This window comes from Benincasa hispida, chromosome 3 (assembly GCF_009727055.1).
Source record: "Benincasa hispida cultivar B227 chromosome 3, ASM972705v1, whole genome shotgun sequence".
In the NCBI taxonomy this organism is placed as follows: domain Eukaryota; kingdom Viridiplantae; phylum Streptophyta; class Magnoliopsida; order Cucurbitales; family Cucurbitaceae; genus Benincasa; species Benincasa hispida.
In genome coordinates this window covers 46,105,243-46,128,287 of record NC_052351.1, presented here as the reverse complement: position 1 = coordinate 46,128,287, position 23,045 = coordinate 46,105,243, and the positions used below count along the sequence as shown (strand labels likewise).

The window sequence follows — 23,045 nt, the reverse complement described above, 5'->3', positions numbered from 1 at the left end:
AAAAAAAAAAAAAAAAAAGAAGAAGAAGAAGAAGAAGAAGTTAAAAACGCTAATTAATAATATACTTACAAGGTGAACTAATTTCATGTTGGAACTAAATTTTAATATTCAAAAATACAAGAACTATATAGAAGAAATGGTCTTAAAACACAAAAAATAAGGTATTTTTATAAAGATTATAATGAAATTCCTTACTATATTTAAGTATTAAATTACAAAGTTATAAAAGTTAAAAGATGAAATATAAAATGTTAAAAACTATTTTTTAAAACTTTCATCAAAACAATAATTTAGTATATAACCATCTAGTCTATATTTACAAATTTATACAAGTTAGACCACGAACTCTAGTATATAACAATTTGTCTATGTACTCTAATATTCGTGATAATTTAATCTTGATTGTAATTTTTTTAATCATATTAGGCATCAACATATACCGTGTAGCGATTTAGTATTTATAATTTATAAACACATATTTTGTTCTAATTAGTTTGTCTATTGACAAGCAAGAGAATCTCATTGCTTTATAACAATATTTTTTTCGACCCGTATCAAATGTTACAAAATTTAAAGTACAAAATTAAGTGATCACCTTTTAAGGTCCGGAAACTAAAATCATTACAAAATCTTAAATTTAGTCCTCGAAAATTAAACTCCATTAAATTAATAATAATATATTTCATACGATAAAATACAATAACACGTGTATATCTTTCTAAAATTTAATGTGAAAACGTTAATAAATAAAGAGAAACTTTGAAGAAACCAATAATAAACTAATAGTAAAATTAAATTTAAGAAATATTAAAATTACATAAACTAAAATTAAACAATTAAAAATATATTTCGTCTTTTAATTTTAAAATGTTACATTTTAGTATTTAGTGTTTGGTTTTATTTCAATTTGGTCCTTAGATTTTAGGATTTACACTTTTAATCTCGTATTTTCACTAAATTACTCACTTTCGGTATTTAATGTTTACACTTATAAACTCATTTAAAATAATTAAAAGAATTATGATCAATGAAGCTTCACTATATTTTAATCACTGTTTAAACTGCAAAATAATGAAATGAATATTTAGTAAAAAATCAAAACTAAAAGTATAAACTTTCAAATTTAGAGACTTAAAACAAAATTCAAATGTAAAAAATAAGATTATAATATTTTTAAATCTAAAGATTAAATTGGAATCAAACGGAAAATTAAAGAACTAAAAAGTGAATATTTATTTTAAAGGACTCGAAATCTTTTATTGGAACAAAAACAAACGTAGGTAGTACTATTAGTTTAAAGTTTGTGAGGTGGCTATAAATAGAGGCAGTGGGTGTAGTTGATTCGAAAGAATATCACAGATTTCTTCTATTTCGTTTCCAAAAGAACGTCTCAACAAGAATCGAATCCCACAACCCCAAAATTCAAGAACTAAAACCCTTCTCTTTTTTTTTTTTCGTATAAATAATTCTCAGCTTTCATATACAGTGCTGAAAAAGCCTCTTCTAAACTCTGTTTTGCAGCCTTTTTTCCTTTCCCTTTTTCTAGATTCTCTGCCACTCGCCGTCGCCGTCGTCGGCTGCCGTCTTCGGGTTGAGCACCACTGTAATGGTGGCGTTGCATTAAATTCTGAGCCCCTTCCCTACCTTACTAGCCCTTTTCGATTTCAGCTCATTTAAAGCGTTTCGAACCCCCAAAAAGTAAAAATCAAATTCCTTACCCTTTTCCTCTGTTTTGAGATTTTATTGCTCTGTTTTATTTTTTTTTTTCATTTTGTTTGGTTTCTGGTGATCTGTTTTTCCTCTTTTGGGTTCTTGAAGAAAGTGACGTTTCGAGTGAGGTTGGTTTGAAGATCAATTTGGGTTTCTCTTTTTCCATTTTTGGGGATTTGATTTTATTAATTTGAGTTTTGGATCTGGGAACTTTCGTTTTCTGGGGTTTTGTGTGTGTTTAGAGAAACAGTTTCTTATTCTTATTTTTATTATTATAAATTGATTTTTGAGATGGGCTTTGTCTTATAGTACTGTCTTGTTTGTGTTCAATTCCAACAGATCTGCGAAGATTTAGACGTTTGATTTCAAGAGGAAGAGCAAAATGTTGGGACAGAAGCAAGCAGAAGAAGCGATTGTGCCGACCGCCGCAAACGAGGTGGAGCACGGCGGCGGAAAGGAGGAAGGGGAAGAAGCTGATGGTGGAGAACAGCCACAGAACTCTGTTTTTCAAATGAAAAACCTCCTCTGGCACGGCGGCTCCGCTTGGGACGCTTGGTTTAGCTGTGCTTCAAACCAAGTAAAACTCTCCCTAAAGTTTCCGGAAAACCGCTCCGAGTTTCGCCGGAAAACCACTAAATCTCTCTATTTCTATGTTCTTCGTGTCAATTCTTTTACAGGTGGCTCAGGTGCTTTTGACTCTGCCCTACTCATTTTCACAACTCGGAATGCTCTCCGGAATCATCTTTCAGATTTTCTATGGGCTGATCGGAAGTTGGACGGCGTATTTGATCAGTGTTCTATATATTGAATACAGAAGCAGGAAGGAGAAGGAGAACGTTAACTTCAAAAACCATGTCATTCAGGTTCCGTCATTAAAACCCTTCCAAAAGAAATTATTCAATAAAATTGTTACAATCCCGCCACTCTTCAAGCATGTATTTTAAAATTTGGTAAAACATTTTACAAATTCTCTCCCATTCTCACATTTAACCATTTGCCTCACTATCTAACCACAAATTGTTAGCTTCAAACTTTCTAATTCTATCCGATCAAATTTCTATGACTATTAGAAGTTCATGTATTGAATTTTAATACATGTAGAAGTTTGAGAATCCGTTTAAAGTGTTAGGATATAATTGCATTTTCTACCCTAATTTAAGATGTTTTTAACAATTTGTTCATTTTTTTAATTTGTTGACGACTCAAAATGCATCTAAATATTATTATCATTTTTCCTCTTTTGAATTAATGAATGAATACAATCTGATTAAACGACTGCGTTTTCGGTTTGCAGTGGTTCGAAGTGCTTGATGGACTTTTGGGACCTCACTGGAAAGCCTTGGGGCTCGCTTTCAACTGTACTTTCCTTCTGTTTGGATCTGTCATCCAGCTTATTGGATGCGCAAGGTAACGATACCAAAAGTTATAATAATATAAATAATAATAAATAATGGAATTATCTGTAATGATTAAATAAATATAATCTTTATTATTTTTAATCTTAATCAATAAATGCCACTTGAGTTTTTTTAGTCTATGAAAAAGTACTTTTTTATTTTATTTTCTTTCAATAATCATGTGTCTGATGGTTTCTTTTTTCCTTAATTATTTTAAAGTATATTTTAGATTCTTCTAAGTCATGTCCATAGATGGTTCGATAAAGAAAAAGTAATTTTGAAAATTTAAAAGATATACTATTAAGTCGTATTCCACTTTTAATTTTATGTTTTCTTCACTAAACCTTAAACTTCTGTTTATATTTTTTTGCTACATTATAATTATTTTTATAAAAAGACACACCCTTTACATAAATAGGAAACAAAGTACAATATATAGGTCAAATAACTCATATTCTTATTAAAAAAATGGCAAAATTGCATAACTGAAAAGAATCACTTTAAAGTGTTTTTTTCCCCTTTCATAATGCTACTTTTTTCCAATCACGCACACACAGTCTTAAATAGTGTAAAGATATTTGAGGACAAAATCAGGTGGATATTTATTTATTTTTCTTAAAATACCCATTTTAATTCGGGTTGTGTTCTATTCCATTTTAATCTTTATATTTTAGTTGTCCAATTTTAATCTTTAATTTAACCTATCTTAAATTTAGTAATTCAATTTTTTTTATTTATTAAAAATAACGACAATTTTTAAGCAATAAATTTCTCCCTGCAAATGTACTTTTACAGTTTATAAGGGCGAGGTTCATATATACTAATCAATAAATTAATTGTCGGGACTAATTTTAAATAGGATAAATCGCAAAAAAAACACCTAAAATATGGTGGTAATTGCAATTATATTCTTAAACTTTGAATTATAAAAACGGAGCACTCGATCTTACAATGTTAAAATTGGATTCTCAAACTTACAATAGTAAAAATTAAATTGGACTCTCAAAGTTACAATAGTGCTAAAATTAGACCCTCAAAATTGTAGAAATTGAGAGTTCGATTTTTACTATTTGAAGTATAATTTCTACGACTATTGAAAGTTTGAGGGTTCAATTTTTTAGCAATTGTATAAATTTAAAGACTCAATTTTTACGAGTGAAAGTACCAAGGTGTTGATGCAACTACTACTCTACTTTGGGGATGAGTTATGTAATTTTTTAAAATTGTTTATTAATTTTAATATTACTTTTTAAAAAGAAAAAAAAGAGGTGAAATATATATTGAAAGTTGTGTGTTTTTTGGTGAGGACAGTAATATCTATTACATTAATGACCACTTGGACAAAAGAACATGGACATACATTTTCGGAGCATGTTGCGCCACCACTGTTTTCATCCCTTCTTTTCACAATTACCGGATTTGGTCTTTTCTCGGCCTTGGAATGACCACTTACACCGCCTGGTACTTGGCTGCCGCCGCCCTAATCCACGGCCAGGTTTCTTTCTCTCCGCCGCTCTCTCCGCCGTCCCTCTCTCTCTCTCTCTCTCTCTCTCTCTCTGAAACTTTGTTTTGCCCTTTTTTTTCTTTATGTGTATCAGATTGAAGGCGTTACCCATTCCGGGCCGACAAAACTGGTGCTCTACTTCACTGGCGCCACCAATATTCTTTACACCTTCGGCGGCCACGCTGTCACTGTGTAAGCCTCTTTTTCTTAAATAAAATAAAATTTAAAATTATGCTTTGCTTTGTTTTCTTTGGATTTTTAATTGTTTTAGATTAGATCTTAAGACTTTGCTTACATTTTGCATATTTTGGAGTTTAATTTTATTTCGTATGATTTTCATAAATCTTAAATTTAACTTTTATTATTAGTTTATTATTGATTTTTTAAATATTTTTATTGTACATTTTGATTGCATATTCATAAATTAAATATTTGAAAGTATAAAACTAATATTGATCAAATTCTAAAGTACAATTACTGAAATAGAATTTTAACATTTTGTTTTTGTTGAGATTAGTTATTGTGCTCACTTCGAAGAGATTTTTTTTTAAAAAAAAAAAAATTAAAAGCAAAACATTAAAAAAATTTATGTTCATATAATAAATAAATATTTTATCTTTTTTAAACAAGTTTAATTGTTTATTATTTTTATTATTACACACATCAATGTAGTCAGAAATGTCTTAAATTAGTAAAATTTTAATATCTTGAATAGGGAGGTAGCTATGATGAAATTAATAAAAAGTGTCTTTTACTTTTATTTTTTTTTGACTGCGCTACTGATACTAGGTATAAGAATAGAACCTAGGTAATCTATTTAAGGACCACATTTAAGAGTAGTGTCTTAAATGAACCCCCTTTTGGTAGGACTTAGGAGTGTAAATTCATGGATTATGTTACTTTCATTTAATCCTTTTAAAATACATTTTTTCTTTTTAAATGTTTTTAATGAATCATAATATTTTTAGCTAAATTAGAAAAAGTTTCTTTCCCTTTTGTTTAAGAAATATTTGTATTCATTATAACATTACTTAGTTTTTCTTTTATACAATAACTTAGTCTATTTTAAAACTCATCCTAAAATTATGTATTATAAAAATGAATGATAAGGACCAAACTAGTTATTATAGAATCAATATGAAAGGTGTCTTAAAAAGTGTTTTTTCTTTTTTATTTTTTTAAAGCATTTTTCTAACTAGGAAAAGGCAAAAAGGGACACATGCTTACAAAGAAAAATGGAAAAATTAAATGAAACTTCAAATTCAGCTGTAATAGGGTGATCACATGAAACATGCTCAGGTGGTCTAAATTATTTTAATTATACATTGTTTTAGAAAATATAATTTATATTCAATTTAAAATTGGTATATTGTAATTATTCAAATTACTTTTCATCTCTAATTTCTAACAGAGATTTTACAGAATTTAATAAATTATTTTGTTCATTTCATTTGAAAAAACAATTTGATCTATGATTGGCGATTAATTATTATAATCATTATTATGAAATGATTAAGAAAAAAAAATAAAAGAAGTGAAAACGTTGACAGGGAAATAATGCACGCGATGTGGAAACCCCAGAAGTTTAAATATATTTACTTGATGGCCACGCTGTACGTTTTCACTTTAACGCTTCCGTCAGCTTCCGCCGTCTATTGGGCTTTTGGCGATGAGCTTCTCAACCATTCCAACGCCTTCTCCCTCCTTCCCAAGAACCGCTTCCGTGATGCCGCCGTTATCTTAATGCTTATTCATCAGGTCCGTTTTTTTTTTTTTTTTTTTTATCCTTATAGTTTTATTTCCACTTTTATTATGCTTTTAATTTAATTTCTTTCCTCAAATAAAGCTTTAATTTTATTTTGTATTTACCTCTCTTTAATTAATTATATTTATAATTCGACAGGTTTGGTTTTGTATATTTTGCTCGTGAACTTTTAAATATCAGGATTACTACTTCATTTGATAAACACTTGATCTGTGTTGTTTGAAAATTAGGTTTACAAATAGTAATTTTATGGAATTTCTATGTTTTTTTTCCACATCCTATTTGATATTTTAATAAATCGAGTCAAGTTTTGAAAACTTAAAAGAATAGTTTTCAAATCATAGTAAAAAATTGAAAGGAAATATGTTTAAATTTGAAGAACAAAAAATCAATATTAATCAAACTGGCCCAATGTTGTTTGTTTGTTTTTTTAACTTTTTGAAATTAAACTTATAAACTCTATTTTCACTTACAAAGTCTCTTTTAGCGTCACAAACTTTTTTGTTTTCAAGAAGGAAGACTCTTAACAATATTTTTGTTATGAAAGACTACGAACTATTTATTTTTAAAGAAAAAAAGAAATTTTGGGATTGTTGAATAACAAATGAAATATGTTAGGTTGTTCGCTTCTCATCAATATTTTAATAAACAAAGTCAAATTCTAAAAAATAATAAGACTTCATTTGATAACCATTTCGTTTTTTATTTTTTGTTTTTGAAATTAAGCTTATTTTCTTGTTATTTCTTACAATGATATACATATTTTTTAAATCCAATTCTAAAAATAAAAAAAAGTTTTAAAACTTACTTATTTTTAGTTTTGAAAGTTTTTAGTTTTCTTACCATGATTACCAAACGAGGTCTTAATTTTTAATTTTCAAATTTTGAATATCAAACCTATAAATATCTCTTCTATCTATAAATTTCTTGCTTAGTAGTGAATACAGATTCCAAAAATGGTTGAAGGAACATTTATTTTAATAATTTAGGGTATACTATATATTGAGATGGGAAGTAAATAATGGGGGATTTGAAATGAATATGTGGATGCAGTTCATAACATTTGGGTTTGCATGTACGCCGCTGTATTTCGTGTGGGAGAAAGTAATAGGAATGCACGACACAAAAAGCCTGTGCTTAAGAGCATTGGTGAGGCTGCCAGTGGTTGTACCAATATGGTTTTTGGCTATTATTTTCCCTTTCTTTGGTCCAATCAACTCCGCCGTCGGCGCTCTCTTGGTTAGCTTCACTGTCTACATCATCCCCGCCGCCGCTCATATGCTTACTTACAGAAAAGCTTCTGCAAGACAGGTCCGCCCCCCCTTTCTCCCTTACTCTCTTTTTCTTTCATTTCGATTTTCTCTCCTTCAATTACTTGATAATCAACTTTTGTAAGTAGAAGTCTTCGTGGGTTGAATTGGGTTACGTTGATTTATTTATTTAAAATTAGTTAGGTAATCAACTTTTTTGATATGTTACTTTGTAATTTTTTACATATTGAAAATTTCTCATTTCTTAATAAAATAAGGAGTCGTGAAATCTATAAGTGGTATAATTAGAGATGTCCAAAAAATCCATAAGGTTGGACCCTAAGGGGACCCGCCCCGAACGGAGCAAAAATCCATAAACACGGGGAATGGGGTGGCAGTGGGGAATTTTTTTTCCAATTCAAGGCCGGGGACGGGAAATATATTCCTTGACTCCATCCCGCTTATTATAATTTAATTTTATATTAACATATAAACATTTTATGTTTTTTAAATAAGGGAAATATTTATTATTAATATTCTATGTTTCATGTATTTTTTTTGTGGTATTATATAAATATTGATTAATCTCGCTCTTATATTAATGTTGGACTTTGAAAATATAAAAATATTAATAGAAATGTCAACATGTCAATAGAAATTCAGAACCATGATTACAAGAGATTAAGTTAAAATTTTAAAATAATATGAACTTAATTGGAAAAATTATTGAATACCTTTTCTTTTGTTCATGATTTCTTAATTTTTGAATGATTTGAATTCCGGCAGAATGCGGCGGAGAAGCCGCCGTTCTTCCTCCCAAGCTGGACGGGAATGTACGTATTGAACAGCTTCATAGTGGTGTGGATCTTAGTAGTCGGGTTCGGGTTCGGCGGGTGGGCCAGCGTCACCAATTTCGTCCGACAGATCGACTCCTTCGGCCTCTTTGCCAAGTGCTATCAATGCAAGCCTTCTGTTGCCCCTCCACCGACACATCGTCACTGAGTCCACTCGCTTCCCAACTCGACTCTCAACTCACTCACTCTATTTTGTAACATAACGTCAATATGGTTTTGTGGAGGCAAAATAGTAATATTTTCCTCTTTCTTCAAAAAAAAAAAAAAGCTTTAATTTTCATCTGTGTGTGTCTTGGATTTTTGTTCTATTTCATTTAATTTTATCTATTAGTTCTTAGTGTAGTTCATTTTAATCTCTAATTTTCTAAGTTGTGATGTTTTTTCTTTTTTGAGATATAGTTAGAAATTATGTTAATGTGTTGTGTCTATGTTTGGCTCTTATAATATATATGAATATTTTCCTTTTTCTCTTTGAATAGGTGAGGTGTGAGTTGTGAGAGGTGGAATTTGTAATTTAATTATAGTCCAAATATGAATATGTGTTTTAATTTCACATTTATAAACTATTGGAAGTTTAGATGACATGTTGAATATTGATTAGAACCATAAACAACATTGTTAATATTGATGAAAAAACATACGATTCATTAAAATCTATCTTTTTCATTAATTATTATCTAAAAGGAATAAAAAATTTGGGAACTGTCCTAGACTCAATAAAAGAATATTTGAAGTCTAGTGGAGTATAGCCAATTTGTTAAAGGATATAATATATATATAAAATTAAAAAAAGTAGGGTATATCTCTTTTGACCATATTTGATATGAATAGTATGATTTCTTTGAGCCATGATGTTGAAAAATATTTTCTTTTGGGGTAGTTTTAGTGCATATATTAGGTCATTTCCCTTGCTTTGGTCTCGTTTTGTTTTCTAAAATTACTATCAAATTAGTTTTTTTCCCCTGGGTTGTATTATTGTTGGCTATGTATTATAGTAGGCCTCTACTTTTCTGGTAATTCTTTGGTCTCTAATTATGAATTTCTATTTCTTATGCAATTTACCTAACCTATTTGCAAGAAGTATTCATAGGTTTCTTTTTTTTTTTTTTTTTTTTTAAAAAATAATAATTAAAAGAATCTACAAGTCAATCTACGAGCACAACTTTAAGTAAAGGTAAAGTCTTTTTTTCGGCTCGAGTGTAAAAATATTGCAAGAAGCATAGAAAAGGGTCAAACATATCATTAGCATAAAAGAGAGAGATTATGGAAGATAGAAGGTGTTCGAACTTGGCAAACATGCTCTTGCCATGGAGAGGAAAGCGATGCAATCAAAATAACCATTTGGTAATGAAAAATTGATAAACATGTCTTATAAGGTCAAAAATTGGTTGAGGATGTGGAATAACTTGAACTATAGGTAACCTTTTAAAAATATAGCAATTAAACTTAAAGTATTAGTAGATATAGTACAATGTAAAAGAATTTGTAAGTATAACAAAATTTAGATCCAACTCTTAAAGTGAATTAGCGATAGACTATATCGCTGATAGAAGTCTATACGTGATAGAGACTATCACTTATAAGTTTTGCTATATTTACAGTTTTTTAAAAACGTTGCTATACACTTAATTATTAATCCTAAAAGTACTACCCGTGGAAGTTACTCTTAAAATTTTCTTATAGCTATATATCATCCATCTTAGTAAATCAAACCATCATTAATAATGAAAAATCAAATAAAGAAAGAACAGTAATCCTCAAGTATGGGCTCTTAAACTTATGGCCTAGGCCGACATGTCTAATGGGCCCCTTAGTGGGCCGGAAGCCTTGAAATAAACAAGCCCACTTTACGGCGACTAACTGCTCTTCTGAAACGACATGTCGTTTACAAAGAGCGCCAATCTTATATTTTTTCGGAGCTCCGAAAACCCGGACGGGTCGAGTATAAAGCCAGGATCATATCAGTCACATTCTCCACTCGAAACTTATCTTCGTGATTCTCTTACAAGCGCTTGCTCGCTCTGCTTCATCTTCATCCATCCATGGCGTCTCTTCCTTTCGGACTTCTTCAAGCCGCATCTCAATCTCCAACTCTTTCTCCTCGTTTCTTCTCTTTCTCCAAATCTGAAACCCTAGGAACTTCTCTGCGTGCTTCTTCTACTGCTTCTCTTGCAACCTCTACAACTTCATCTCCTTCTTCAATTCCTGCTGGTATGCGTTTGTTAGCTTGAATTTAAATGTTTTCGTCACTTCTGTTCACTTTCTGCCGCTTAATTTCTGTTCTATGTTTGCTTTTTCAGTGTATTGTGGCAGAGGCGATAAGAAAACGGAGAAAGGAAAGCGGTTCAATCGTTCATACGGAAATGTATGTGTCTCTATCTTTTCGCTTTGTTTTCTTTTTTGATTGTGAGTATCTTGTTTGTATTCGATGAGTTTCTCTTTCGTTTTTTATTTTGAATTTTGTTTCTGGGGGGAAAATGTTCAGGCAAGGCCTCGGAACAAGACGAAGGGGAGAGGGACTCCGAGAGTACCAACTCCTCCTTCTCCGCCTAGGAAGGATAAATTTGAGGACGATGAGAAAATCAAGATCGAGATTGACGAGTCTCTTTTCGCTAACTAGTCATGAATCAACCTAATTCTGTTAATTTGAATGTGTTTTCTGAATCCAGAAGGTACTTCCACTTCTTATAATAGCATTATTTTTGTATGAATTCTTCAGTCGCTCATTGGCTTCTTGAATTTGTTGTTCATTTTCAGTCTTCTCGAAGTATGGTCTCTCTCTCTCTCTTTCCCTTTGTTTTTAACCATTTCTGAGCAAGACTTTGAGTAGTGCTGCTTCGTAGATAATCTTTGCGTCATTAGCAGGGATATTTTTCAAAGGGAATTTCAGTTAACTTCCTCCTCCATGTTATCGAAGGCTAGAGTTGAGCTATTTAAGATTAACGTTATATATAGAAAGAGTCTATAAGCTCCTTTTTGGTTTTGCAAATTTCTTTCCAGTTGTCTTAGTTTTGCTTTATAAAGAAGCGTCATTTGCTTGTTTCATATGCTAAGTTCTGAGAAGAGTTTGGTACGATTTATCCAATATTCTCTCTGTAATTGACTGATAGAAATTACTTAGGCCTGTCTAGTAACAATTTTGTTTTTAGTTTTCTGTTTCTGAAAGTTATGCTTGTTTTCATAAATACTGTACTACAATTCTCACTTTTCTTGAAGAAACCCTTGAATTCCTAGTCAAATTATAGAAAAGAAAAAACAAGTTTTTGAAAACTACTGTTTTAGTTTTCTAAATTTGGTTTAGTTTTTTAAAGTATTAATGGAAAGTAAATAACAAAAACAAAGAAACTTATAGGTGTAAGTAGCGTTTATAAGCTTAATTTTCAAAATCCAAATATCCAAAACTAAACGGTTAAGGCCTATTGCACTTCATAAATATAATAAATAAATAAACAAATAAACAAATATTAGTTACAACATTGGATAGACTGTTTCCTATGACTTGTAAACGGTAAAGTAAAGTTCTCTTTGCCGGCTTTGACAAATAATATATTTCTTGACTTCATTTCAGCCGTCTATGTTGCCTTTTATGTGTATTTTGGAGGTTCTACAGTCTCTCTATAAAGAGAGAGTGTCTATCCTGATTCATCAGTATCAACCATAGCTTTTTAGATAACTATGTCGGTATCGGAGATAACTGAGGAAGAAGAGTTATCCAGGTTCATTGACCCTGAAGTCCAAAGGGAAAGAATCCGACAAATACTCAAGTACCAGAAATCTGTGTATTCTTCTTATTCTTCTTCTTCTTCCTCTTGTTCTTGCTCTACCTCTGCATCATCTTGTAGAAGCAGTAGTTTACTAGACTTGATGAAAGCAGGAAACACTTCTCTCAGGAGATTATTTGACATGCAGCATACTAGTTTAGCCACCTATTTTGATAAGTACAGTGGATCACCTATGATAAAGCCTATTCCATTATGGGGCAGTTATTCTGATGTTGAAATCTTTGATGCTTGGGCATCCATCAAGATCGGACTCTCACTTGATTCTGGATCTCACAGAACTAATTGCACATCAAATGGTAGTTTCATAGACAGAAAGACGGTGCTTGGGAATACCACAATAAGGGTTAGCAAGCACAAGTTAACTAGGAAAAAGTCATTTCGGAAGCTACCTAGATTTAGTTTGTTATGTAGTAGCGGGAAATTTAGAGTCAGGTTCAGGTTGAGACGACTTAGAATTTTAATTTGTGGTAAAAAATTCTGATGTTGGATAGAATTGCTTACAAATTTGGCTATAGAAGAGCTCTGTTTCCTATCTTCTCCTTAATATATTGGCTAATCTTGAGATCCGCCCACTATCCCCAGCTCGGGCTAGTTGAATGTTATTGTGGATTCAAATTTGAGTACTGTTTATTTTGGTCCACCTGGGTATTTCAATGGAAAGAGGCAAACTTGGGTCTATTTGGCCCTATTTTTGATATTACACTTGGTGATCAAAGAGATCCTAAAGCATTTTATTTTCATCCTCGCAAAATATTTTATTTAATTTTTTTTCTAAGATCGGGGGCAGTGAATCCCCTTAGGGAACTACCTCTTCTCAATCTCCTTAAAGAAAACCAATTATGTTTTAAGAAAATGTTCAATTAAATAATTAATTGACTATGAATCATCATCTATAGAGTTAATCTCATGGGAAAAAAATCTTAAACCTATCCAGTGAAACAAATTAAAATGTCATATACAATATTTGAAATATCGATATTGACGAAAATTTAAAAAAATATATGAAAATTAATAAAAATTATTATAATTAATTAATGAAACTTTCATTGTAACTTAATTAGACTATAATTGACTATTTTAATTATAATTCTTATAAAATAAGATAATATTTAGATGTCTGGTGTAATTGTATGTGTAAATGTTTGGGAATATTTTACGGTGAAATGATGTGAAAATTATAAAAGTATTTTATGGTAAAAATAAAAATACACATCAATTCAATTTTGAGATGAAATGATGTGAAAATTTAACGAAAAAAGTACGAATGCAGTTAAAAATAAATATAGATTATTTTTTTGTGGTCTTTTCAAATTTAATTTCTTTATAAACGAGAGTTTTGGGTCGAAAATAGAGAAGTTGGAAATTAAAAAAAGTAGCACACAAAAAGGTTTGATCCTTTATTGAAAATAACATTCATAATCATAAAATTGAAAAACTTAAATTGGACTACTGTAGATAATTCAATTTTTTTTTTTAAATGTTGCAAAGTTTCTCGAAATTGTCACTTTTGGGGGGAAAAACGAAAATTTTTCTATGGATCCCAAGTTTTTATGGATTCCTTCTTTGTTACCGGGGTCGACCCCAAAGCCATAATGTCTCAAAACGAGGAGGCCATAGAGAAACTCTTTTTTATTCCTTTCTTTCGAACTTCGTGAAGAACCCCATTCGAGATCTCCCTCGTTACGAACAAAAAAGTGGGGCTGCGCCCCAGTTGTACACTCCCTTCGTTCTACGAACCCTTGTTGATTCTGAACTTCGTTCGCGAAGGAACCGGACTTTTGACGGGCCAGCCCTTTTTTATGCGCCGCTTTACCCGAAAATGAGCTTTGCTCCTCTGGGCTCCCGGCGCGAATCTGGAGATTTTGAGGGAAATTTTAGTTATATATAATAATAAATAAATAGATAAAGGGGATAGGAAAAAACAAAAAAGAATGCACATCTCGTATCTATTCTCTGACTCATTAGAGGGTGATCTTGAAAAGTAGCGTTTTTTATTTTTTTTTGAAATTGGTCGAAGGCTTAGCATATGTGGCCAGCTGTTACCCTTTGTTTAGACTTACCACTGTTTGTCTTCTCGAAATCGAGAGAAGACCAAGAATGAAACATAGTTAGTCACCATGATCCTTTTTCCTTTCAGCTTTAGAACCGGCCCAATTTTGGCAGTTCACTCGCATTTTAAACTGTTCTTGTTCCGTTGGATTATATAGTATCTGTCCACTTGCTCCCTCCCTCTTTTACTTGTCCTAAAATTACCTGAAAAGAACGTCATAGTCAAATCAGACTAGTAATGGTTTTAATGTTTATTTACACTTTTTTTTTTTGGTGTTCATAACAATACATAAAAACCAGAAAATGAGCTTTTCCCTTCGTCGTATATAGTACTTTTTCATCATATGACCAGAGTAGTAGAGTATATAATATAATGTATGATACAGAGTAAAGTTTTTGAGTAAAATCCGAAGTATTTTGTTCAACCAAAAGAAAAAAAAAAAAAAAAAAAAGCCTGTAACAATGATTATTACCTTATTAACAAACAAAATTATTTATAAATATAAAAACAGTTAAAACAACTGCAACAGCAAAAGCTAAAAAGGACTATTTTTCATCACTTAAGTAATGACAATGATTGAAATTGTTGTATGTCAAGTACAAACACTAATGGCCAACATTGTGATTGTCAGGAAGCCAATAAGAAATAGGACTGAAGGGACCCCAAAAAGAAAAAAAAGAAAAAAAAGAAAGAAATTTACAGCCCATATTTCTCAGAAAGAAAAGAAATGAATTTAAGGAAGAGGAGGTTTTCTTCACCTCAAGGCCCTTTTTGGGAGGCAGGAAGCTTTGTTTTTGTTCCATGGAATGTGCCAAATTGAAGGGCTGGGTTACAAAATTTAACAATTTTTTTTTTGGTGGGATGGCTAATATTTATTGTCATTCTTCAAGTAATGGAATGGCCATTCTTCTGTTGCCGTGAAGCTGCAAGATGATGATTTTTTGGACCATGAACATCATCTTCCTTTGATCGTTTACTTGGAAATGATCTGAAACAGATAAATATTCATTAATATATAAGGTAAGAAGATACCCTATAAAAGCTATATGCATGAACCATCCCAAATGATCTTAATAGAACTTGATCTTCGATGTCTGTTATATTAGATTCTATTTGGTAAACATTTAGACTCCGTTCGGTAACCATTTTGTTTTTTGTTTTTGAAAATTAAACCTATACACTACTTTCACCTCCAAATTTCTTCATTTCTTATATACTTTTTCCACTAGTTGTTTAAAAAACCAAGCTAAATCTTGAGAACTAGAAAAAGTAGATTTCAAAAAGTTGTTTTTATTTTTGTTAAGTATAAGAGTTGAATTTTTAGTCAAATTCATTTTTAGCTTTCAAATTTTAGCTTGATTTTTAAGATAATAAAGTAAAAATTTGGAGGTTGGAGGAATATTTATAGATTTAATTTTTAAAACTAAAAACGAGATTCAATTCTTTTAGAATTATGCTCATTTTCGAACTATTTGTTTTGATTACTAATCTGGTTTCAGAACCGTTTTCTAGATCGTAGCCAACAATTTTTTAAAAATAAAATTATCTATGTTTTTTGTTTTGAAAAATCGGCTAAAGATCGCAATAGTTTCAACCAAATGGAAAAGGAAAAGGGGAAAAAAAACAAAATAAAATCCGACACTATAGGCATGGTTTTAGAGCTGCAACAGTTTACAAAAATCCGTTTATTGCTTTAGAAAATTGGCTATGATTTCAATGGAATTGTGAAAATCTAAACCCAAAAAGGAGATCATAAAATTTTAAACTGCTTGTTTCATTACAACTTTTTTACCATGATTTTTTCCCCTAAAAATTTGAAAAACTGCAGCTCATCTGACAACCCTATGATTTTTATTTATTTATTTATTTATTATTATTTTTTTAAATTAGGCTTATAAACATTATCTCAACTCATAAATTTCTATGCCTTGTTTCTACCAAACAAAAACCAAATGGTTATTAAAAGAATCATTTTGGTTACTCTAAAATATTAATTTCCAAAATTCTTTCTTTCCACCTTTTTCTACTTTTAAAGAAAATTAAGCAGGGAAGAAAGTGGGCCCTAGTTTTCAACTTTCAAGCATTCAGTTCAAGACCACAGAAGATTAGAATGGAGTTTAAAGTTATATATTGCACTGTGATTAAAATAGGGGAGAAAATGAATAACTATTTGGTTTGAGTTCATTTTTGGTAATCATTCTGTTTTTAAAATTAAGCCTATTTCCTATTTCCTAGTAAGTTTTTGAAAACTATTTTTTTTCTAATTTTCAAATTTTGATTTGGTTTTTAAAACATTGGTAAAAATTATATTTAAAAGAAGAGGCAAGAAATTTAAAGGTGGAAGGAGTGTTTATAAAGTTATTTTCAAAACCTAAAAATAAAATAATTACCAAAGGAGAGCAATCTACAAACGGTTGAGAAAATGGAAGTCACCTAATACATACAAATGAAATGAAATGAAGACAAATTTGAGAGTGTTACCTCGGGGAACTCTGCCGCTTCTGAACATGCTGCTGCTGCTGATTTGCCGAATCAGAATTAGTACTCTCAGGAGGTTCATCAAAAGCCTGAAAGCATTTGTCAGTGATCACAAAAAGCAATTAAAAGAGGCATTTTGCAGAACAGAATATAATAATTGACATAACCAATTAAGTTTAAGCTTCTATTCTCTTCAATTTTTATTCAACAAGTCCTCCACAAGATTGAGTTGAAAGCTAACAATGGATACAAGTAAAAGTTCAGTGCAGATATATTTCATTAGATAGAGAAAAATACGAGTCAAATCCTTAAATACTTTAAAAGACAGGAAAAAAAAAAGGACGAAAAATCAAATCAACTACATGGGAGGTACTTGGATAAGGGGTAGAAACTGGGGATTGACCACCGAGCTCATACCTTTTAGAAAATTTCAGAGGCCTGCATAAGAGGCAGCATTGAGAAAACATGAAGCAGATCACTTTGCCTTGAGTGTTTCGGTTTTGTCGATCACATCTCGGTGCAATGAGATGAAGTAGAAAGGGGGAGGTTGTGAGCAGTAACCCCCATCTGGAAATTACTTTCCTTCATACCCTTTATCCAAGCATCACCTATGTTTTTGAACCAGAAAAATCAAATCATCTATCCGATGGATTACTAGTAATTCGCACCTCAGAGTTGTTCTCTTTATGCAAAACGTCTTCTTCCTTCAGCAACTCGTTATCTGCAGGAGCAGTAGTGTCCCATAAAAATCCATTTTCAACTCCAATAGAAACCTTGTCGAGATCTGCATCCATGGGTCCCATAAGAGGCTTGATATGTGCAGCATACTTATCTGCACTCGATAAAGAGACAAAATTTATACTTATACATAGGCGCGAATTACTATTGGAGTTTACCCGCGGGAAAAGAATTTAGAGATTAGAAGTTAACAAGCAACATGTTAAAGAAATAACGTCAAGGTCTAGTGTAAAACCAAGAGGAAAAAGATAGAATGAAATATAAGTATCAAAGTAGGGGAATTGAAAGGAGAATGCAGTTTTACCTGCCAAATTGTGAAGCGCATTCTCAGCAGCTTGTTGTTGAGCGTCTTTCCTCGTCTTACCCAAACCAACACCAATCTTCTCGCCGGTAAACAAAACCTGAACCAAACACAAAAATGAAATCCGCTACATTCTAACACTATTAGAATGATGAACAATGCTTTCTTAATTCCAAAGAATGAAAGGGAAAAAAAAAACAAAAAACAAAACAAAAGGATATCTTTCAAGTGTCCGACATGGATATGCGGGCAAAATTAAAGTGTCCGTGCTTCTTAGCCAAGGCCAATCAAACAGTGAAATGGAAGAATATGGAATGTGAAAAATCAATCTTACTCAAGCTCTTGAAAATTAACAATCCAAAAAAGAAATCTTTTGATACAGAAAATATTTACTGTTTTATTTACTTTAACACGAAAGGCTGCTAAAACGAACTTAAATATGAATATACATTCCATTTTTGTTCGTGCAGAGTTGAAAATTTTCTATAAAGAGCGTATTTTTCACTGACCTCAACTGAAAACTGCAAATCCTTGCTGGTACTTACAACAGTTTTAAACTCAACCTGCACAATGAGGCAAAGTGAGAAACGTGTGAGAAGCAAAATCATACTAACAAACTGGCACCCTGTACCTTTGAGCTGCATCTACGACCAATTTCTTGTAGAACTCCAATGTATAACGAGGGCGGAGGTATAGAAACCATCTCTGCTTCGGTTTGAATTGTTTGATGTTCTTTATTATTGATAGATGCTCGATTTTGAGATATAGCAAGTCCTGTAAAAACATCAGTCAGGAAAAACTATGTAATTTAAATGGGGGGGAAAATCGTCACATTCTTCACCCATGGGCATGTAAAAAGTGAACGTTAAGAACAAAAACCTTGTGAAATATTGCTAAATAGGTTCTGATGAGACCGATGTTTATCAGATTTTGAAGCATCAGATTCTTGAACAAGTCCTGAAGATCGACTATTTTGATGTCCTTTACTGGAGTCATCATCCACTAATGAACTTCCTAGCACCTGTAATCCGGATGCTGATACTTGTACAGGCATTCTGGAGAGAATAGGGGGTTCGCCAAAGTTCTGTGTCCTAAGATCTATACCAGGTTTCATAGCTAGGAGTCCTCTCTTCATGTCATGATCAGAAGAGAGATCTCGTCTGACAGGGGCCCCAAGCAAACCAGGCTCTAAAACAATATGAAGAAACAAATGAGTTATACTACCCTCTTGGAAGAAGCAACTCACATATTAAACCTTCATAGAATGAATTATACAGTTAAAAGTAAAAAGTAAATTAATGGGAAAAGTAACAGAACGACGAAATGGAAGTTGCTTTCTCATTTTAAAAGAAAAGGTAAGAAAAGTAAGAATATAAGAGGCCATACTTTGAGAAGGCAGTAAAGTTCTTGAATATTTTGGTCCAATAACATTCGGATTGAGAGGTGGTGGCACTTGAGAAGTATCTGCTTTTGCATCCGTTTGGCTCGTGGTAGAATTATTGGCCATGTCTATTACATGCTTATCATCCTGAATGTTAAGAGTTGCATATAAAGCCCTTTATTATTCATTACTCCCATAACATGAAACATTTGGTAGATAGCATGTGTGAAAAACTCACTGGTTGATTCAATCTCCTTTCCACTTCAACACCATTCATTCCTTCACAAATTGGAGCATTCACAGTCTCGTTGGATACAAAACCAGCTTCCTATCAATAATAAATCAGTGAAGTAATTAATAAAAATCCGCCAACAATCCTTTAATGGTAAGGGTGAATATTCTTCATCTCAAATACCTCTGACATCATATAGCTGCTCACATCAGGAGCAGGAGGTAGATCAACCACATCATCTTCATAAGAAATTTCCAGAATCCGTCGCAACAAACTTTCGTCAAATTCTCTGTACAAGGAAAATTAGATATGATTATCTTTCAAAAACAATAAAGACAGGTGTTTGTGTGCAGGTAGGTTGGCACTGCTATTTACACTTACTTGAAGTAACAACCCCTGACATTGCATGCAACATTCCTAGCCACACAGAGGACAGGGACCGCATTTGCTGTCTATCCAAAAGAAATACCACATTAAGCACCCAATTAGTCTTTATCTTCATTTCTTTATTTAAAATAATATTAAGAATGGGCAACATTTTCATACCTCTGCTTGAGGAGCATAGTAAGGAGTAAATGCTGGAACTACATGAACACGTGGTTGGTCTTTGTCTTCCCAAACCTTTGAACGGTCATCAATAACCATGGCCATCTTTGGATGACATGAACCGGATTGGAAGACATTCAGCAAAGACTTCCTAGAGCCTACAAAGTGCCCCAACCAAAGCTATTGGTTTCAAGTTCTCAAATGTAAGAAAAACAAGAGGATTACTTTCTTCTACAAATAAATAGTGAAACTACATATTTTTCAATTTACATACTATTAAAAAGTTGCAATTTTGTGCTTCAAAAGATGTTAGCATCAGGTAACATAAGTGAATCTACAACTCATATCCTGTAAGTATGTGCTAAGGCACCAAACCATAGAATTGGTGACTTCCGGTTAAGAATAGGATTATAAGGTTTGTTACCTGATTTGACACAAACAACACGTTCAAGAAGCTGCTTAGTTGCAATCAGGTGCGCTTCTGGATCAAGAAGCCTCCACATTTCTAATGCATAATCTCTTTCAGCCATGGTACATACATAAACTTCAAATCGCTTGCGTCCCTTGGCAGTCAAATAGCTTCTTAAGTCTTCCCATGCAGGACGTAACCTCACAAGAACACTAGTATCACGAATCTGCAATGAAAATAATGACTTTAGAATGATAAACGATCCCCTGGGTCATTCCAATAGGCTAATAGGTTCATCCCAGTAATTACCTCTATGAATCTCATATCAAACCAGGTTTGTTAGTCGGCACAAACATCATATAATCCATTGAAGAAAAAAATCATGTATTCATGTTCTTTCAATTATTTAAGTTAGCGATGGTTAAGGTTAAAGAATATAAACGTTTTGCTTATTCAAAAAAGAAAACAAAAAGTAAAGACAAACCAGGCTACAGATACGGACTCGCATACTTTCTCTACCCGTTTGGAGATTTGAGTTAAATGTACATGTACTCCATTCAGATTGCTTCCAAGATTTATTCATTATTATAGACTCAAAATTTCTCGGTTCTAATCTTATCTCTCAATTTTTTTTTTTTTTTTTTTTTTTTTTTTTTTTTTTTTTTTTTTTTTTTTGGATAAGACTTATCTCTCACTAAATTGGTAAATCTAAATGCAATCCCCAAAATGAATCCAAGAATAATGAATAGGTCTATATTAATTATAAATAAAACTTATTGGCACGACACCAGTAAATAAATAGCATCAGAATTAGAGGCAACCTCTGGATTGATTCGAGTAAGAACAATATTCTTGTCCAGCAATCTAATAATAGGACGCACTACTTTCTGGCAGTTGCCGTTTAGTGGAGGAACCTCTTCCAGCTGCACCTTGAAAATCCTTCCATTATCATTAACTGTATCGTTCTCAATATACTGTTTCAATAGTGACCGATCTTCCATGTACCGCTTCAGTTCAGCAGACATTCCAGATATCCGCAATGGATCTGTCTCTCGCGCAATCCAAACTCGAAGAGCTTCGATTCTATCTTCAAAAGATTTCATAGTGTTTGCCACAATAAGTGTCTCGTCTAGATCAAAAACAATTGCAAGACACCTAAGATTTAGCATTCCTAAACATGATAGATATAAGCCACACGGCACTGCAAAACACCAAAAGCACGGAAAGTTCTTCTGCTTGCTCGGCATTGCAACCAGGTGAATTTCTTCGTCTCCAACCAACACAATTGCTGTCTGTAAGTTCGGAAAAGAACATCAGAATCCAAATTACAATCTAACTTCATTTAATACAGTCTCACTTTCATAAGTCTACTCCACTCCAAATTGACAGTCAATTTTTTAATCATTAAAAGAATTAACAGAGCTGAAAATCAGTATCCATACCAAACATGCACAAACACACATACATTTCCTCTCAGAAAACAAAACAAAAACATTTCAGAGGAAAAGAAAAGAATAAATAAAATGAGTAAAACCTTCAATTCGTGGAAACAGGAGTAGTGAAGCTGGATCAAGTGCGGCTGTTCAACAGGCAAGGAAGATTGTAGCTTACACCTAAGAGAAAATGAAGAAATTGTCTGAAGAACTGAAAGAGGAGGACATCTCTCACTAGGCGGCGATATACGGTGGATTCTAATCTCGTTGTTCGGAAACTGAAAATTCTGGTCCGTGGCCGGAATAGCATCAAGTTCCCCAAGACGGACGTCGCCGTGAAACACCGCCGATTTGAACCCTAAACGGCTCATTCGGAACAAATTATGGAAAACGTGGAAAGAAAATCACAAGAAGAAGAGAAAGAGGGAGAGGAAAAACAGAAAAAATGTGAGAAATTATTGGCCAAAGAGTAGTTGAATATGAAGTTTTTTTCTCTCTTTCTCTCTTCTGTTTCTCTCCTCTTCCTATTACTCTTCTGGTCAGTCTCTCTCTCTGAGCCCCACCACCAGTCTCTCTTCCAAATTCTCTCTCCCAAAATTTCTCTCTTCGTAGCCTCAGGCCTTTGGTTTCAAACAAATGGAATAAACATAGCGGGTTCGTATTTATAGGCGCCATGGGTCCAACTCGTATTTATAGGCTGTTACCAATTGTTTGAAATTACGAAAATGACTACCCTTCGCATCCCTTCTCCAACCCGGCCTCTATTTTTTCTTCTTCTTTATTTATTAAATTGAATTGTAGGTTATATATATATATATATTTGTTTAAATACTAGTTTGATCCTTGTATTTTTTGTTTTTGTTCATTTCGGTCCTTATATTTTCAAATATTCATTTCGGTCTCTTTACTTTTAATTTTAGTCCATGTACTTTCACAATGTTCATTTTGATTTTGTACTTTAAAAAGACGATCATTTTGGTCCCTTAATTTTCATTTTTACTTCATTTTTAAATTATCAAAATGGATACTTTTTGAAAGTTCAATGATTAAGATGAACCAAAACTCAAAGAATGAGGACTAAAATGAATATTTTGAAAGTAAATGAACCAAAGTGAACTAAATTCGAAAGTATGAGGATCAAAATGAACATTTTTAAAATACATGGATCAAAATGAACTAAAACAAAAAATATATTAACTAAACTAATATTTAAAC

The 23,045-nt window shown here is 32.2% G+C and overlaps 3 protein-coding genes across 6 annotated transcripts; 2 read left to right on the top strand and 1 right to left on the bottom strand.

The window, feature by feature from the left end:
* Positions 1-1,334: 1,334 nt before the first annotated feature.
* On the top strand, positions 1,335-8,833 carry LOC120073540 (auxin transporter-like protein 4). 2 transcript variants are annotated; one of them, XM_039026376.1, is made up of 10 exons: positions 1,335-1,698; positions 1,819-1,838; positions 2,050-2,287; positions 2,388-2,573; positions 3,005-3,117; positions 4,419-4,602; positions 4,706-4,803; positions 6,162-6,369; positions 7,430-7,687; positions 8,413-8,833. In XM_039026376.1, the coding sequence occupies exons 3-10, from the start codon at positions 2,093-2,095 to the stop codon at positions 8,626-8,628; spliced, it is 1,458 nt and encodes a 485-aa protein (XP_038882304.1). In that variant the 5' UTR covers positions 1,335-1,698; positions 1,819-1,838; positions 2,050-2,092; the 3' UTR covers positions 8,629-8,833. The 2 variants fall into 2 exon arrangements, with proteins under 2 accessions (XP_038882304.1, XP_038882303.1); XM_039026375.1 differs by lacking the exon at positions 1,819-1,838.
* Positions 8,834-10,445: 1,612 nt separating this feature from the next.
* Positions 10,446-11,247, top strand: LOC120073542 (30S ribosomal protein S31, chloroplastic). The gene is made up of 3 exons (XM_039026377.1): positions 10,446-10,691; positions 10,781-10,845; positions 10,966-11,247. Exons 1-3 carry the CDS (start codon positions 10,523-10,525, stop codon positions 11,098-11,100), a joined length of 369 nt encoding a protein of 122 aa, XP_038882305.1. The 5' UTR covers positions 10,446-10,522; the 3' UTR covers positions 11,101-11,247.
* Positions 11,248-13,718: 2,471 nt separating this feature from the next.
* Positions 13,719-22,472, bottom strand: LOC120073779 (RNA polymerase II C-terminal domain phosphatase-like 2). Of its 3 annotated transcripts, XR_005480795.1 has the most exons (17): positions 21,932-22,471; positions 21,219-21,689; positions 20,413-20,623; positions 19,989-20,146; positions 19,824-19,894; positions 19,626-19,731; positions 19,449-19,538; positions 19,216-19,357; positions 18,709-19,017; positions 18,461-18,603; positions 18,339-18,392; positions 17,833-17,929; positions 17,459-17,622; positions 16,794-16,879; positions 15,071-15,300; positions 14,323-14,515; positions 13,719-14,115 (listed from the first exon to the last, which is right to left on the bottom strand). XR_005480795.1 is itself a non-coding variant. In XM_039026617.1 (15 exons), the coding sequence occupies exons 1-15, from the start codon at positions 22,199-22,201 to the stop codon at positions 15,198-15,200; spliced, it is 2,475 nt and encodes an 824-aa protein (XP_038882545.1). In that variant the 5' UTR covers positions 22,202-22,471; the 3' UTR covers positions 14,845-15,197. The 3 variants fall into 3 exon arrangements, 1 of the variants encoding a protein (XP_038882545.1); XM_039026617.1 differs by lacking the exons at positions 13,719-14,115; positions 14,323-14,515 and having other exon boundaries at positions 14,845-15,300; XR_005480796.1 differs by lacking the exons at positions 13,719-14,115; positions 14,323-14,515 and having other exon boundaries at positions 15,246-15,300; positions 17,208-17,622; positions 21,932-22,472.
* Between the last annotated feature and the right edge of the window lie 573 nt (positions 22,473-23,045).